The 15,849-nt window shown below is 39.1% G+C and overlaps 1 protein-coding gene across 1 annotated transcript in view; it reads left to right on the forward strand.

Moving 5' to 3' along the window:
- baiap2l1a (BAR/IMD domain containing adaptor protein 2 like 1a) overlaps positions 1-15,510 on the forward strand; it is a 23,481-nt gene extending 7,971 nt beyond the window's left edge. Inside the window, exons 5-12 of the mRNA XM_008301925.1 lie at positions 31-183; positions 273-416; positions 935-1,058; positions 2,553-2,766; positions 6,335-6,394; positions 6,499-6,649; positions 11,946-11,986; positions 13,574-15,510. Coding sequence (XP_008300147.1) covers positions 31-183; positions 273-416; positions 935-1,058; positions 2,553-2,766; positions 6,335-6,394; positions 6,499-6,649; positions 11,946-11,986; positions 13,574-13,646 — 960 coding nt within the window. The 3' untranslated portion in view covers positions 13,647-15,510. The remainder of the gene's footprint in view (positions 1-30; positions 184-272; positions 417-934; positions 1,059-2,552; positions 2,767-6,334; positions 6,395-6,498; positions 6,650-11,945; positions 11,987-13,573) is intronic.
- The last annotated feature ends 339 nt before the right edge of the window (positions 15,511-15,849 follow it).

The following is a 15,849-nucleotide window of genomic DNA, read 5'->3' on the forward strand; positions in this document are numbered from 1 at the left end:
TCTGCGGCGTTCTTGTCACCCCGCCTGCAGTTTATGGAGACCATCTCGTCACGTCAGATGGACATGCAGAAGTTCATCGCCGACGGCTGCAGAGAGGCCTTGCTGGAAGAGAAGAGACGCTTCTGTTTCCTGGCGGACAAACACTGCATGTTCTCCTATCAGATGAGCAACTTCCATGAGAAAGTAAGCCGAGATCCTTCTCCGTCAGAGCCCCCGCCTCACGTTATGAACGCATCATGAACCAGCTCTGTCTTATTCTCTGGTGATTCCAGGCCAAAGAGATGCTGGCTGTGAAGATCCCCAGCTGGCAGGAAAAGTGCAGCGACATCACCAAGGTGCCGGACACGGTGGCGACCATGATAGACGAGCTGTCCTCCACCCCAGAGCAGTCCCCGCAGGTGGAGCGCTACAGCAGGGTCAGTTCGGTGGAGCGTTTTAGTCGCTTATTTATTACTTTCATTTTTTTATGTGTTTTGTCAAAAGAGACCTCATGCTATTGCTCACATACTTTGTTATCTCACTGCTTCAGATAGAAGCTGTGAATAAAGCACACCAAAACACCACGCAATCCAAAAATGTGGACAAGAGTGGCCCTGTGGCGTCTTATCTTGTCTTGCTGTTGCTTGCACTTTATCTAGCTTGTGGTCTCTTGTATCAGATGGATGCTTTTGTGTGAAGTGGTGGAGCATCGTTCGCTGGCTGTCAGCCACCAGAAACCCTGCTTGTGCCATTGCTGTTAGTCTGTGTTAAAGTCCACAGAGTGTTTTTGGCCACAGCTGTTTATTGCTGCGTAGGAGGAAGACAATAAGTTATAGTAAAAGCTGTTAGATGTTGTTGCACTGATACAAAATCATTCTTGTTCTGATGCGAATGCGACCAGCTCATATGATCATATTAGTGAATCTTCTAATCTGTGTCTTTGTCACCTCTCCAGAATAACGGGGAGCCTGTGGTGCCTCCTCCAGCACCGCCGCTGAAGCATCCCATCAGTCCGCTCGTCACTATGTTTAACCCAGAGCCCAGATCTCCGCTTACATCCTCTTCAGACCACAACTCAGGTAATTACTCTGAAATACATAAATAAACATACTCGGCGCTCACTGCGGACTCTCTAATTGTTGTGATATGCATCACCGAGCAATGATTCATCAAAACTGAGCAGATATCGCTTTTCCGAATGAGATTTTAGCAATCCTAAAAGTTGTTCACACAGGACTGCAATTACCTGGGGGCGTCATGTGATTTATAAATAATCTCTCGTGTCTGTGTTTCACACAAGATAAGCAAAGTAGTCAAATTTACTGACATTATCCTGGGATGTGATATTCATCGGCTGCAGCATAATAACAACAAAATGTTCCTGACTGTGTACCGCCATGAGTATTATCCATCTCAACATCCTTGAAGATTCGTCTCTTCTGATGGAATTGTGAATTTATGTGAATGGGTTATGTTGATGTAGTGACATGCTGTGAGCCTCCTGAATTTACACCCAAAATACTTTCCAAAGTTTCATTTATAATCACCAACACCAATCACCTCTATCATTCTTAGAATTAGGACAAAGCAGATCAAAGGTGCAGTGAAAAAAATAAATAAAAAATCAGCAAAAAGTAAAAATAAATAACTAAAAAACACCCCAAATTACAGAGATGCTGATTCGGAACAAATATTATCACATGACCTTTGTGTTGGGTAAAATATTTTAGGTAATATGCAGTGGAATGCATAGCTTTTACAAATGACAGACTTGGCAGATTTATATGGAATTAAGATCACAGATGACCTCCACAAACAAACTAGGGGTCCCCTAGAAATAGAGCTTTAGAATTATTTTTTCAAGCCTCTACCAAGCTTCATTGGCGTACTTACAGGTTTGATTATGTTGGGAACATTGCTGTCTGACTTACTGTGTTCGATTTTTAAAGAAAACTCTTGTGTGAACATAATCAGGGCATTTCTGCAAAAGAGAGCTGAAGACGAGATAAAACTGCACTGATTGTCTCATTTACCTCCAAGTACAAAGTGAACCAAATGCCAAACTGCTCTTCTTTATTTAGCAGGGATGCACGATATATCGACGACCACATCGGTATCGGCCGATATTAGTGATTTTTCCAATATATCGGTATCGGTCCAATGAACAAATTTAGCTGATGTGAAAAACCGATGATTGTCTAACATTAGCGCCTTCGTCTCTACATTTGATATTGCTGCTATTTCACAGATGTTTTTACTTAAATGGTCCTTTAACGTTAAATATGTTTAAATATGTTTTACTTTTGTTACATAACAAAGAGACTATATGGTCTAATTTTTATGGGCTTCTTCTGAGTAGTTTTCACGTTCTCACAGTGCTTACTTATACTCGTTTTTTTGGTGTGAACAAAAATTAAATAGCCACATCAGTAATATCGGTTATCAGCGATATCAGAAATCTTAATATCGGATATCGGTATCGGCCAGAAATTTTAATATCGTGCATCACTATTATTTAGTTTTGACAGATAGCTGACATGATTGTGACGGTTTCTAATCTCTTCTGCCTCCAGACCAGGGCAGTCTCGGAGACGGCAGTCTGTCCCGGTCGACGTCTCAGTCCTCTGGTCTCAACATGGGCAGGAGAACCAGGGTCAGGACCATTTTTCCTCACACGGCAGGCAACAACGATACACTGCTCAGCTTCGACGACGGCGACATCATCACTCTGCTCATCCAGGAGGAGAAGGACGGCTGGCTGTACGGGGAGCTGGAGAAGACACGGCAGTGAGTCTTTAACTACTCCTCTATTCAGCATTCATGTGTAGATGACTTAGTTTATCTCGTATTTGATTTATCTGGAAATATAAATGGGGTTTTTTTTGTTCATTATTGCATTCCAGTTTACCAGTCTGTTCATTCATCTCTGGTTAAGAATAAGTTTGTCAATACTTGAGTTTTCTTACTGTCCACAAATCAAAAACCCACTATGAACCCCTTCATAGGCAAAACGCTGGCATACGTTAACATTGCCGAGTACTGAACTGAATCTATTTGAGTTGAGGGTAAATAACAGCACAGAGACAACTTTGGCCTGGAATCATGTGTGCTTTTCAAAGTCCGTAGCAAACTGTGCTCGGCAGCCGTCATCACCAAACAGCGACAACAGTTTAAAGATCAGTTCACTTCAGCATGTATCACTGAGCTCAATTCAGCCAGGTCCTAATTTGTAATCATGAAACCATGAACCGTGAATGAAAACAAGCACGGCTAGAAGTAGAGAGAACTCAAAACGTCTTCTGTGCAGTACAGCAAAGACAAAAATTCATTTCTTTGATTATTTCCTGTATCAGGAATTGTATAAACTTGGAGTTAACATGCCAACATGTGTTTGCAATGCTGAAAAAACGATGACTCGACATCCTATTACAAGTTAATTACTTACATTTTTTACTACTTACCTGTTGTCTCTGTTGTGTGGTTACACTTCATGCAGTTCAGTCCAGTTCACCAAAACAGTCCCTGAATTTTTTGTCATGTGACAGTTGATTACAAGTGAGTCACTGATGGCTTCTTGGCTGAGCTGAGGAGTTCAAACTGTTCTGGGTTTTTTTTACAGAGTTTGTTTAGGGTTGATATTTTATTTGAAGCAACACGCCTAGAATAAAGGGACTTTGATGAAATATCACAATTTTAGGTTTAGTTTTGCTTAAGTTTCCCGACGGACACATCACTTTACAGATGAGCAGTTCACAGGATGTCGCAAAGGAAAACGTCAAATGATTCTTTCTGGCTAATAAATGTTGTCATTTTGTCCGTTTTCTAAAAGACAGTGTTCTTTTCAAACCCACTGGTGGATTTTGGGGTTCAGACGGTTACATTTTTAAATATCTGTGACTTGTTTTTAAAGACGTGACAGAACTAATTTGCGCAGTCTAGGCTTTTTAAGCACTGAGAGACTGGCAAACACACTGCTGGTTTTGGTCTTTTCATGGGATTTGTCGCCTTAATACAACAAACAAGACCGAAAATGTAACCAAAAATCAATCTTAACCTGTAAGCACACAGCTTCATCGTGGCTTCCCTCACTGACATACTTGATTTAAATGCAATCTAAATACGACCGCTGGCACACCCTTGAGAGGAACTGTACTTTCATTCCGACAAATATGCAGCAGCAGTGACACTCAGACGTTTTTCACATAGCTCATCTGGCCTCCAAACACTGAGTATGTCAGGTATGTTCCACATGACAGTCGTAAAGCTTGATCTCTCCCTGTTTCTCCTGCTGCTGCCTCACGACAGCCAACACACATGCAAATAATCCAAACACGAGACGCCGGGCCCTTTAGATTTCACTCAGCAACAAACAAATAGCTTTTTCATTTCCTCTAGACGCCCGACGACGAGTGAGCGAAATAAATATGGTAGTTTTTAAAGAGCAGATCAGGTGAAATCACGCCTTTGTACAGCGGCTGTGACTCCACGTCGCCCCCAGAGAAAGAGAAAAATGTTCTCAGGCGCTTGTTAAAATTCCTCCCTCCTTAATATTCTTCTATACAAACACTGCAGTTGTTAGCTTTGTGTGTCTTGCTCGCTCAGATTACCTGGTGCGAAAATGTGTACACGCACACAAGTTGTGTTTGTAGCTAAGTTGCTTTCGAGTTGTGTAATTACAGTCATCTAGATCAATTAAAGCCCATAATGCAGGATTACGGAGCGCTTGCAGCCTCAGATGTGTCTTCGTTCCCACTCTGACAGAAAGTGAACAGGAGCCCTCCGTGCTCGCTGTGTGTGTCATTAAGTGGCCTTTTCGAATTGAAGTGGTTTTCCAGCAGTCAGCGGTTGGTTGGTTGGTTGGACATGTTGGGATGCCTCACAGCACATTCTGTTTCTTAGCAACAAATCCGTTGCACTGGGCTGATAAGCCATCTTTTTCTGTAGACGTGACTTGGAGACAACTTCTGAGTCTTAGCGAACAAAGTCTCCCTGTCTGTCGTATGTGTTGTGTTTGATACGTGCATTCGATTCAAGTGTTTTGTCTGCAGCAGTGATTCTCAATTATTTTTACTCCCAAACCCTCGAAAACAGATCACCTGCAGTCTCTGGTATGCATGCAGGATGGAGGATGATTTGTGGACATTATATTATATTAGATTCAGAATACTTTATTGTCATTCATACTAATTAAATCTTGGATGCACTACAGAACGAAATGACGATGCAGCGATAAAAACAAACAGTTAAAATAAAACACACAGTTAAAATACCTGAGATGAATTAAATAATGTTATAAATACTGTTGTGGTAGTGCAGTGATCTATATTATATTATATTGTATTATATTGTATTATATTGTATTAGATTAGATTAGATTAGATTAGATTAGATTAGATTAGATTAGATTATCGTAGATTAGATTAGAGCATCACTCAGGTGCTGATACATACTGATGTACATCATCTATTGATAGCTTTATTTCTATCCTTTTTTTTTATATAATTAGTTTTTATTTAGTCTTAAAGGTTTGTAGCTGATGTTCTTTGTGTATTTAAAATGAAACCTAGGAAGAGAAGTTATTTCTAAAATAATAATAATTAACCTAATGAATCCCAAGTAGTTTCTAGGGTTTTATGTATTTATTTATTTATTAAAAGAAAATCCTGTACCTCTATGAGGATAGCACCACCATGGCTATGAGTAGAGAGAACTTAGCAATGTCTTTTATGACAAGATCAGAGCTGTTATGTCATAAATTATAAAAACAAGCTAAAGTTAAATTTCTTAATTATTATTCTTTTTTTTTTTTTAAATGAGGGGGAAAAAAAATGCAACAAAATGTACATTTTTCCAAGTGCCAACAGATGTTACAGACAGTTGGAAAAAATAGTGGCCCTAGAACACATTTAATTACTTATATTTTTAATTAGCTTTTATACTTCTATAGTTTACGCAGCCTGCAGTTCAGCCCAGCACAGATGAAAAGTCCCAGAATTTTTGTCACCCGACTGTTGGTCACAACTTAGTTAACTGGTGGCTTCACATTTGTGCAAAGTAGTGCAGAATTTAATTTTTTACAGAATGTTTTTTTGCCGATTTTTTCAAGTGAAGCATTTGGTTTCTTGGTGGAACTGCATGTCACACACATTTAATCCCTGAGCCATCAGATTATTGATATCCAACGATTCCCTCTGTCTTTACAGATTTTTGGCTCTGATAGATGGTGTAATAAAACAAAAAACCCAGCACATGTTGGGGTTCAGAGCATTAAAAGTAATCAATGAAAAATAAGGAAACTGTATGACTCTATACTCTATGATGTTTTTGATGTTGTGATGTTTGTGTCTCTTACTAGGCGGGGCTGGTTTCCCTCATCCTACTGCAGACCTCATAGCGAGTCAGTGATATCAAATAGGTAAGAAAACAACAAACAGAATACCAGGAAGTGAAGAGATGAGTTGTTTTGCAGCTGATGTGTGATAGCTGAAGCTTTATCGTATATCATATCATTTATCTAAGCAGCAGTCTGGGCACGCCGGTGCGTAGTCTGAGCGTGGTCAGTCTGCCGGAGCGGGAGGAGGAGGAGCCGGTGCTGCTGCCTCCACCGGACTACAGCGACGACATCCCCTCCAGGCCGGTGATTCCCTCAACGCCTTCACCGCAGAACACGGTCAGTAGCAGGACTTGACCAAGCATGCACTAAACCACATGGTTGCATTGATTTAATCAGTACAGTAATTTATCCCCATTCATTGATCCTCTATGGATTTATAGAATAGCCCTCTGATGACAGAAAGAAGCTCTTTAATAGCAGAACATCTTTTTGCTTTTGTCCTGTTTTGATTTGATAGTTTGCTTTTATATCAAACATCTGTGACTGTTAGATCTGCTTTTCATGACCTGTGTGCAGTTCAACAATACAGTTTTGCTGGAATTGTAAGAATTAAATTTCCAAAAAAATCCTTACAAAAGTGAGCAAATGTGGGAAAACACAAGATGAAGAAAACTAACTAGAACATGGGGTTTAGGTTTGAGGGTTTGTCTGCAACATACTAACTTACTGTTATTTTACAAATGACTGTTTAAAGCTGCTTTGTTGTCCATCAAGATGGTCGGTGGTTGTGGTTTAAAGATGTTTTGTGAATGATGTTAACTCACCATTTCTTAATAATCTAATTTATTGTTATTTAAAATACTAATACTTTACCATTCCATCAAACACATGTGCTGGTAATTAAATATTTGCATTGTCAAGTAGGATTCATGTAATGTAGTGTTTAAACAGAACCACATTTTAAACGTTTATGTAGTTAATTTAGGTTTTATTTATCAGTCGTTATATTTATTATTAAGAATATGAATAATGAGAAAAAGGAAGCAGATGACAGCTGCCTGCTTTTAGGATCACAGATGGTTTGTTCCTCTGTTTTGTAAAGCAAGTAAAGGTTATGAAATTGCACCACCATGTTTCAGTGATGTCGGCAAGAACAGTATGCATGATGGTGTCTAGAGTGAATTAGTGATAAATCGCCTTCATGTATGGATTAAAAACTAATAAGCTAGAGCAGGGGTGGGCAATCCTGGTCCTCGAGGGCCACAATCCTGCATGTTTTAGATGTTTCCCTCTTCCAACACACCTGATTCAAATGATCAGCTCATCATCAAGCTCTGCAGAAGCCTGATAACGATCCTNTTAGATGTTTCCCTCTTCCAACACACCTGATTCAAATGATCAGCTCATCATCAAGCTCTGCAGAAGCCTGATAACGATCCTGATCATGTGAATCAGGTGTGTTGGAAGAGGGAAACAGGATTGCCCACCCCTGAGCTAGAGGGTCCTCAGTAGAGAGATATAGTGATCCTTGACCTCTACCGGAGCTATGTTTGCACTGATTGACCCCAAAAGCTAATCATTCCGAGGAGAGGCCATTCCTAGCTCACCTGTACAATATCAACCTGTTAGACCTCAGCACTCGAGCTACAGACTGTTCACAGACAGACACACAGATGGGATTGATTACTCTGTAGTTACTCCTCGTCATATTCTAATTTTGCAAATGATCCATGATGATGAAGAATCACAAGATAAACTGCATGGCAGAAATAGCATCCTGTCAATATTTAAGAGACATTCCAAAATTTTGCAAATATTTTTTTTTTCAGCAGAAGTCATATCTGAAAAGGAGTCAAGCTTCTGGGAAGTAAATGCTAACTCGGCACTTTAGCCTATTAGCAGACGAATATGAGTTAGTACACACAAAGTACAGCTGATGGTGATGCTAATATCGTTAGGTTTGCAGGTTATATAACATGTCAGGAGCACATTAAAACATTGACATAAAGGTGATTTTAGATTAGAAATCAGGGGATCACCAAAGTTATAAAAACATTGTTTACTTTTTAGCATGTACAAACTCCAGTCCCTATTAATTATTAATTGTTTTTATACTGTAAGCATGGCAGTCAGACAGACTCTGTTCTAAAGTCATTTGACCATCTATTACCTGAGAACTTCTTCAGCGTTCAACCCTCTTTTGTCCTGCTATTATTACTGACACATCTGAGTGAATCATGTCCTCTCAGAGCACTCACCGCTTTTCTGCTGAGTCGTGACATTTAGCCTGCAAACATCTAGGCTTTCTTAAACACACGACTACCACATATTATTTCCATTACAAAAGCTCTAACTTTGCTTCGGCTGCCTATCTCACTGCGAAGTCATTAGGATTCATCATCTGGAGACAAACGAATGTCTGAACCACATTTCAAGGCGTCCAATAGATGTTTAGATATTCGAGTCAGGACCAAACAATGCCATCTGGAGAGCCCCACCGTTATGAAAGCTAAGATTCTGCTGTTATCCCTTGCTGTGCCTCTCCTTTCCAGGTTATTACTGCCTGGTTTCTGCAGCACATCTGCTCAGTGGTCAGCAGTCTGTCGCTGTGCTGTCACGTTTTAATGTCTACCAAGATTTCGATTGCGCTACACGTTCTAGAAAAGGTCTCGTGTTTCCTTCCTCGCCTAGTCGTCACACGCTCCACACCCACACTGCAAAATGCCATCACAGGTTGAACTTTTAGTCTGACTAATCAGGTCTTATCAACATCTCCTCCATGCACACTCATTGCCTCCACACCCTTAAAACAGAGCACTGCCAGAAACACACCTCAATTCCTGTAACCAGTTTAAGGAAATATTTATCCACATGATTGTTTCCTTAAGCAATACATCAGCCTTAAAGATGCAATGTTTGCATTTTGCAGGAGTCTCTTTGCCAGTTTGACTGACGCAGACACAAATAATGAGTCAAGAAAGAAAACACACCAGAAAAAAAAAAGATATTTGAAAAATGTCCCCATCCAGGTTTTACCAGGTTTTGTTCAAAAATGGGAAAGGCCAGAGTGGAAGGAGAGAGTTACAGAGGGAGGCACAAAGGACAAGAGGGTACAGACACAATTTCATTTTGCGGCAGCGCTGTGTTGGCTGATTGAAAATGAACTAGTATCTGTCCAGCCGGCAGACAAGCCCAGGCACGCTTCTTTCTCCCTCATCACTGCTGCTGTGCTTGTACTGTACTCTCTGTACCGTCCTCTGTATCTGCTGCCTCAGGGTTTCACCACCTAATAAACTACAGCCTGGAATATATCCTCCTAACATATCTCACATTTTAAGAATCACACATTTTTTACAGCCTTTTCTTTTTTAAAAGAAAGCAGCCCAGCAGGGAAGAAAAAAACTTTGATAAAGCCACATATGAAAAGTCTTTTTTATTCCCTCTGACCATTTGTTCGGGTTGAAGGTCGGTGACTGACTGAGCTCTGCAGGTTTGTTATTGTGACTGTGGGGCAAAGGTGGACCTTGTCGCTGCTGCTCTGGGGACTTTGTGAGTTTAGACTCTCAGGCAGCATTCAAATCCCACCTCTCCTGGACTAAAAGGGTTTAGTATGTTGTGTTGTACAGACGTTTGACAAGCTGGAGGCCCTAAATCAGTCTCAGGCTTTGGCTACGTGCTCGGCAGACAGACAGCAGCTATAGGACGGGGTTTGTCGGGTGTATAATTAACGTACTTGGACAATTACTTAACCCATTTGTACGTTTAATAATTGATAAATAAAGTAGTTAACCTACAGATGTTGTGTAAACAACAGCGCTGACCTTTGACTGATTGATGATCATTCAGTTCAAGTGTAACATGGCAATTCTGGAGTCCGTTGGAGATTAGTAGTTTTATTTGTTTTAAATGTGTCACAGCGATTCAATTCACTTCAATGTGGTTTTATTTATGTAGCAACAGTTAAACCACCTGAGGAGACGTCACATAATAAGTAAAACCCCACAGTATTAAATTATAGAGAGAAGCTGAATGACTCCAAACAATTACCAACATTTAACATGAGATTTTATGCCATTGTAGGAAAAAATGACACACAAGGAAGGTTTGATAGCTTTTAGCAAGACTCGTTTATCTATTTAAACATCTAACTTGATGCTTTAATTACAGAAAACAAGCTGGAGCAGGAAGTAAATGAACTTTAATTCATCTATATTTACATCTAAGCTACAATGAAGTCACTGTATTTTTGTTCTGAGTGTTTTTATTTTATAAATTCAACATTATTTTGTCAGTAAACCAAATTAGTCACAGAGATTTGGCTCTGTAGGGCTGCAGTTAGTGACTTTCCACTAACACTCAGCTGAAAATTTTAAAATGTATAATTCCATGTTGTCCGTCTGCCTGCAGTGAAAACATACCTAATCCTAATTTTGGAAGTTAAAATTAGCAGGGTCATTATATACAAGCATTGTGATGAACTATGGCTGTTGTGCTAATCATGTTAATACCACACATATGATCATGTGATAAATAATCCAGCACCAGTAACTATGTGGTTGACACGCTAACATAGAAGCAACCTCCAATACAGTTACAGACTCTCTCTCTCCACCTTTATACGCTCGTATTTTGAGTTTAATTCATTTGCCAAAAAAGATAAAACACGCAATATCCAACAGTTAAAGATAACCTTGACTGATTTTCTTTTATCATGATCAGAAATTCCTTGCCAAGTGTGTAGTGAACATCTGCCCTAGGTGAAATACTGTTTAGGATTCTCGAATAATTTAATCACAAATTCCTTTTTTTTTGAGAACAGTGCATCCTCTTGAATGTGTGAGGCGTTAAAGCCCAGCTGTGGACAACATCTGGATGTTGACTGCCCTCTAGTGGAGGAACAGGTTACTGCTTGTTTCCTCCAACTAGTATTAAAATCAATAAAAGCTGTCCTTTAAAGTTTTGTACAGAAGGTACAGTGTAAATATGTGCACTTCAAAATACAATAAAATCAGTTAAGGCTGCTGTTTATCAGCTCTTATCAGTGATGCACACTGAATATATACATGATACCATCTTTGTTTAAGTACATGATGAGCTCTCAACTGAAACCAACATACGTGGAAACTGAGAAACCTCACGGGTTAACAATAGTTCCTGTGACATATTTATTCGATAATGTCGCACCCCTACATTTTCTTTACAACTTTACATCTTTTAATAAGCATAAATATAGCGACAGTAGCCCTCAGGGCACAGTTCAGGTATTTATGTTCCTCAGTTTTATCGTCCTCATGCTCACTTGGCTCTGTGCTGGCGATAAGAGTATCGTCGTCATCAGGTGAAAGAAACAGAGCAGCGCGTGTCTGTCTCCGGCCTTTCTAGATTGTCTGGATTCCAGACTCGTTGAGGTCTGAGGTTGTAGCATAACTACACGTCAAGGAAATAGGCAGGGAGGGGGGCAACTGTTGATGAGAAATCTTATCGAACCAGTCGGGCAGCTCTGACTTTCCTCACAGCTGGAGGGAGGGCGAGTTTTTTGGTGACTTGTGGTGGTGTGTGTTGAATGTTATTTTCTCTTTGTCCACTGGGTCTTCAAGGGTCTTTTCTTCTGTGTGTTTTTTTTTGACAACAGGTTTCTTTAGTCAATGGGACTGCAAAGGCTCCTTTTCTAGGGTGAGTGACCTAACACAACTAACGGACTCACCGATGTTCACAGTTTTGTGTGTTTAGTTTCAATCCCTCTCCGGTTGTTGTTTAAACCTCTAAAAACTCATCTCTGTGTATCAATGTTACATACTTACAAGTTGTTTTTTTTTCATGAAAATAACCTTTTAAATGTGACTGTAAACAGCTGTTTTGTTTAGAAGGTGCAGATCTCCTCGTTCACTGCAGCGCGAGCACACCAGCTCACCTACAACTCTGCTCAAACACTGTAAAACTATTCTACTTTACACAAGTTGTAATATTGGAGCAATCCCCCAAACACTGTATAACATATTAAAGGTGTTTAGTCAAATCAACTTATCTTTGTTAGTTTACTTAATATAAATATAGAAGTTTTGTTAATTTCTAGTTAACTGAACTTAAAATGTCTAATTTTAAGCTGAGCTGAGTAAATAAACTGACTTCTCTCAACTCATTAAATTAAGTTTTTATTTATATTTAGTAGTGATGCACGATATGAAAATTTCTGGTCGATACCGATATCCGATATTAAGATTTCCGATATCGCCGATAACCGATATTACCGATGTTGATATTCAATTTTTGTTCACACCAAAAAATGAGTACAAGTAAGCACTGTGAGAATGTGGAAACTATTCAAAAGAAGCCCATACCAAATTAGATCATATTGTCTTTTTATTAAAACATATTTAAACATATTTGAACATATTTAACGTTCAAGTCCAGGACCATTTCAGTCAAAACATCTGTGAAATAGCAGCAATATCGAATGTAGAGATGAAGGCGCTAATGTTAGACAATCATCGGTTTTTCACATCGGCTAAATTTGTTCATCGAACCGATACAGAAGAGTGGAAACTTGCTGTATATCATTAATGCGTGTTAAATTAAGTTTTGTTTGTTTCTTTTCATAATAATTCTATCCATGACAAAGGTTCGCACTGAATTCAGTTCTTGCACCTGCAGACTTGTAATTTATCTCACTGTAACCAGAAGCAGCCTCACAGATTGTCTTTATACTGAGTCTGATCCTAAATTATCTCAACCCCTGAGGCTCTAACTTCTCAGTGTTAAATGACAAATGAGTTCCTTAAACAGAAAACAAATCTGTCCATAACCGTTGTCTATGTGAGCAGTTGATTCAACTTCATATCTCAAGTCTATTGAACTTGTTTTCTCAAGTTCCGTTAATTTAACTTTCACCACTCATTAGATGACTTAATAATGAACTAATAAACCAACTGAAGTGCAGTTAAGTCACATTTTCAGGCTTTTCTAAGCTGAATAAAGTTAAGACAGTTTACAGTGAACATGTCCCATTCTGCTAGCAGACAGGATTGGTTCCTTTGCTGGTTACATTAAAAAAAAGTTGTGAATTTGAGTTGTTAAGAGTATCATCTGTGATTTTGCTCACAACAGCATATTAAAAAAAAACACCGTAAGGACGCGTTAACAAGGTAAAAACAACTGATTTTCACCGGAGGGGGTTTGTAAATGTTGAAATGTTAAACCTTGTCGAAGATCAGAAATTTTGAATTTGTCGTTATATCAATTTTCCTCCTTTTCTTCCTGCAGAGGAGGGAATCCATTTGCGACGGTGAAGCTGAGGCCAACTGTCACGAATGACAGATCGGCGCCAGTCATCTAACACAAAAAAACAAGACAGATTTTTTTCACCGCTGTTATGCCTTCAGGGGAATCGTACGACACGGGAACCCTGCGACACACTCGACATCCCCCCAACCTGACATCTCACTAGCCTGCATGCTAGCCACCCTGAGTCTGCACTATTAAAGAGATCCACTGTTTCATGGCACAAGTGTGTGGTACTGCCAGTGTGTGTTTTACATCAAAAGGGAGAAAGGATTTGTGCACAAGGAAAATGTTTGCATCTGGTTTGAGTTTGTGTTAATAGATCACTCCAAAATGAAAGTTAAGGCTTTGTTTAATCCCCGACACTTTAGGATGTAACCAAATATATTGCTTCTCGATTTAAGCCGCCGTGTAGTGTACAAATTGTTGTGAAGCAGTGGCATGCGGAAGTATTTAGTTTACATGGTGTACCTAGAAAATAATACGGTTGAGCAAAGAAAGCTGTCGACAGTCAGGCTGTTGTCATAAAGATAAAGTGTCCTCTGAAAGCAGCACAGCCAGTAAAAACTACTATGTAAGCGTACAAAAAAATACTGAATGTAGTAATGTTGAATGACCGTAGCCTCAAAGATGCAGTTTGATTTCCTAAAAATCTTGAGAATTATGGTTTAAAACTTTACTGAAGTATATAAAACCTGCAACTGTTTTAAAAAAGCAACCAAAAGTTAAAGAGCCATATTTTTCATGCAAACTGAAAATGAAAGCACAAGCAAAAAGCAGTTTGGACTCTGCAGTTTCACTTTCCCACCATACTCCAAGAGTTTTGTATGCTAGCAAAGAGAAAAAAAATGACTGCAAAGCACAGTTTTCGACTTTTTACGTTTGCGTCGACTATATTTGAAGATCTAAGCTACCTTCAGTGGTCTAACACGAGGCAGAATCAAAGCATTTGGGGCCCACAAGTAAAAACAGGGACCTGCTAATAAAGAGATAAAGCCTGCGTCTTCATTTTGGGGTGAACTGTCCCTTTAAGAGATGCTCACACGGTGTCATGAGGTCTTCTGAAGTTGGTTTGTATTTTGACACACGGTGAAGATCTGCAGATGTAAATGATCGTGATAGTGGTGAAGCAGACCAGCACCCAGGTTGTCTTCCTGACTTGCCAAAAAAATGAAAAAAAAAAATATTATTTCTATTTTTATTATAATTATTTTTGTCTTTTGAAGAGGCTTTGTGATACATTGTGAGAATGAAGGGAGAGCGACGAGTTGGGGAAAAGGGTTCGAGTGAAGGCAGAAGCAGTATGTCGCTGTTTTTAATGAGAAGGCTATTTATATGCAGTAAGTTTGTATGAGATATATTTAAATAAATGTGTATGCAGAAGTCTACTTTGTGCAGGAGCCCCCCTTTGAACACGACAGCCGCCGTGCTCGATCTGAGCCACGGAGATCCCAGTGTGGTTCAGATTTCCCTGCTGGTAATGTATTTTAAATGGGTAAAACGACCTTTTGATGAAGGGACTTTTTTTTTTTTTTTTCCACTCCTTATGGTTTCACTGTCGTTTCATGTAGATTCTGTGAAGAAAAAGAAAAAAAAAACAGTTTATGCAAAATGAACATGTACTTCACTGGTAGACATTTGAATTGTATGTGAATAAAGTGACTCATTGTATAAAGTATTAACTATTTTGTGAGGAAAAGGACTTTTTCTTTGCCATGTTTTTTTGCTTTACCGGATGCACCTGTATGATGACATTAATGAAACGGTGTATTGATCCACGTAGACCCGCTGATGTAAGTGAAGCCGTCACACTGACATAGTTATTACCACATGCTTTCTTCAGAGTACCTTGCCACTGTGTTGAAAAATGTAGTCTTTTTTTTTCTCAATAAAACATGATAAAGTCTGCAAAGATAATTCATTTTCTTCTCAGTGATTTTCTTCTTTTTATTTGACTCTTTTATTTTTCACTCAGCTGAGGTAAGAACATTACTTTTGATCATGATTTAACATTAATGTTTGGCTCCAAGATCCAAGAACAACTTGTACTTTTTAAAATAATAAACACTGAAAAAATGAGACTATAAAAATTGTAGTGATAGAGACAGTCATAATGAAAAAGAAGTAATCAAACCAGGACTGTCAAGCTTGCAGGCAGACGTACTTTTATAAGATTCATGTTTAGAATTTCATTTAACAAACTTCATCCAACTGTGCAGCACAAGTAGTCGTCTGATGCAAGGACATCTTACAACAAA

The sequence above is a fragment of the Stegastes partitus genome, unplaced genomic scaffold (assembly GCF_000690725.1).
Source record: "Stegastes partitus isolate 25-593 unplaced genomic scaffold, Stegastes_partitus-1.0.2 Scaffold1732, whole genome shotgun sequence".
NCBI lineage: Eukaryota > Metazoa > Chordata > Actinopteri > Pomacentridae > Stegastes > Stegastes partitus.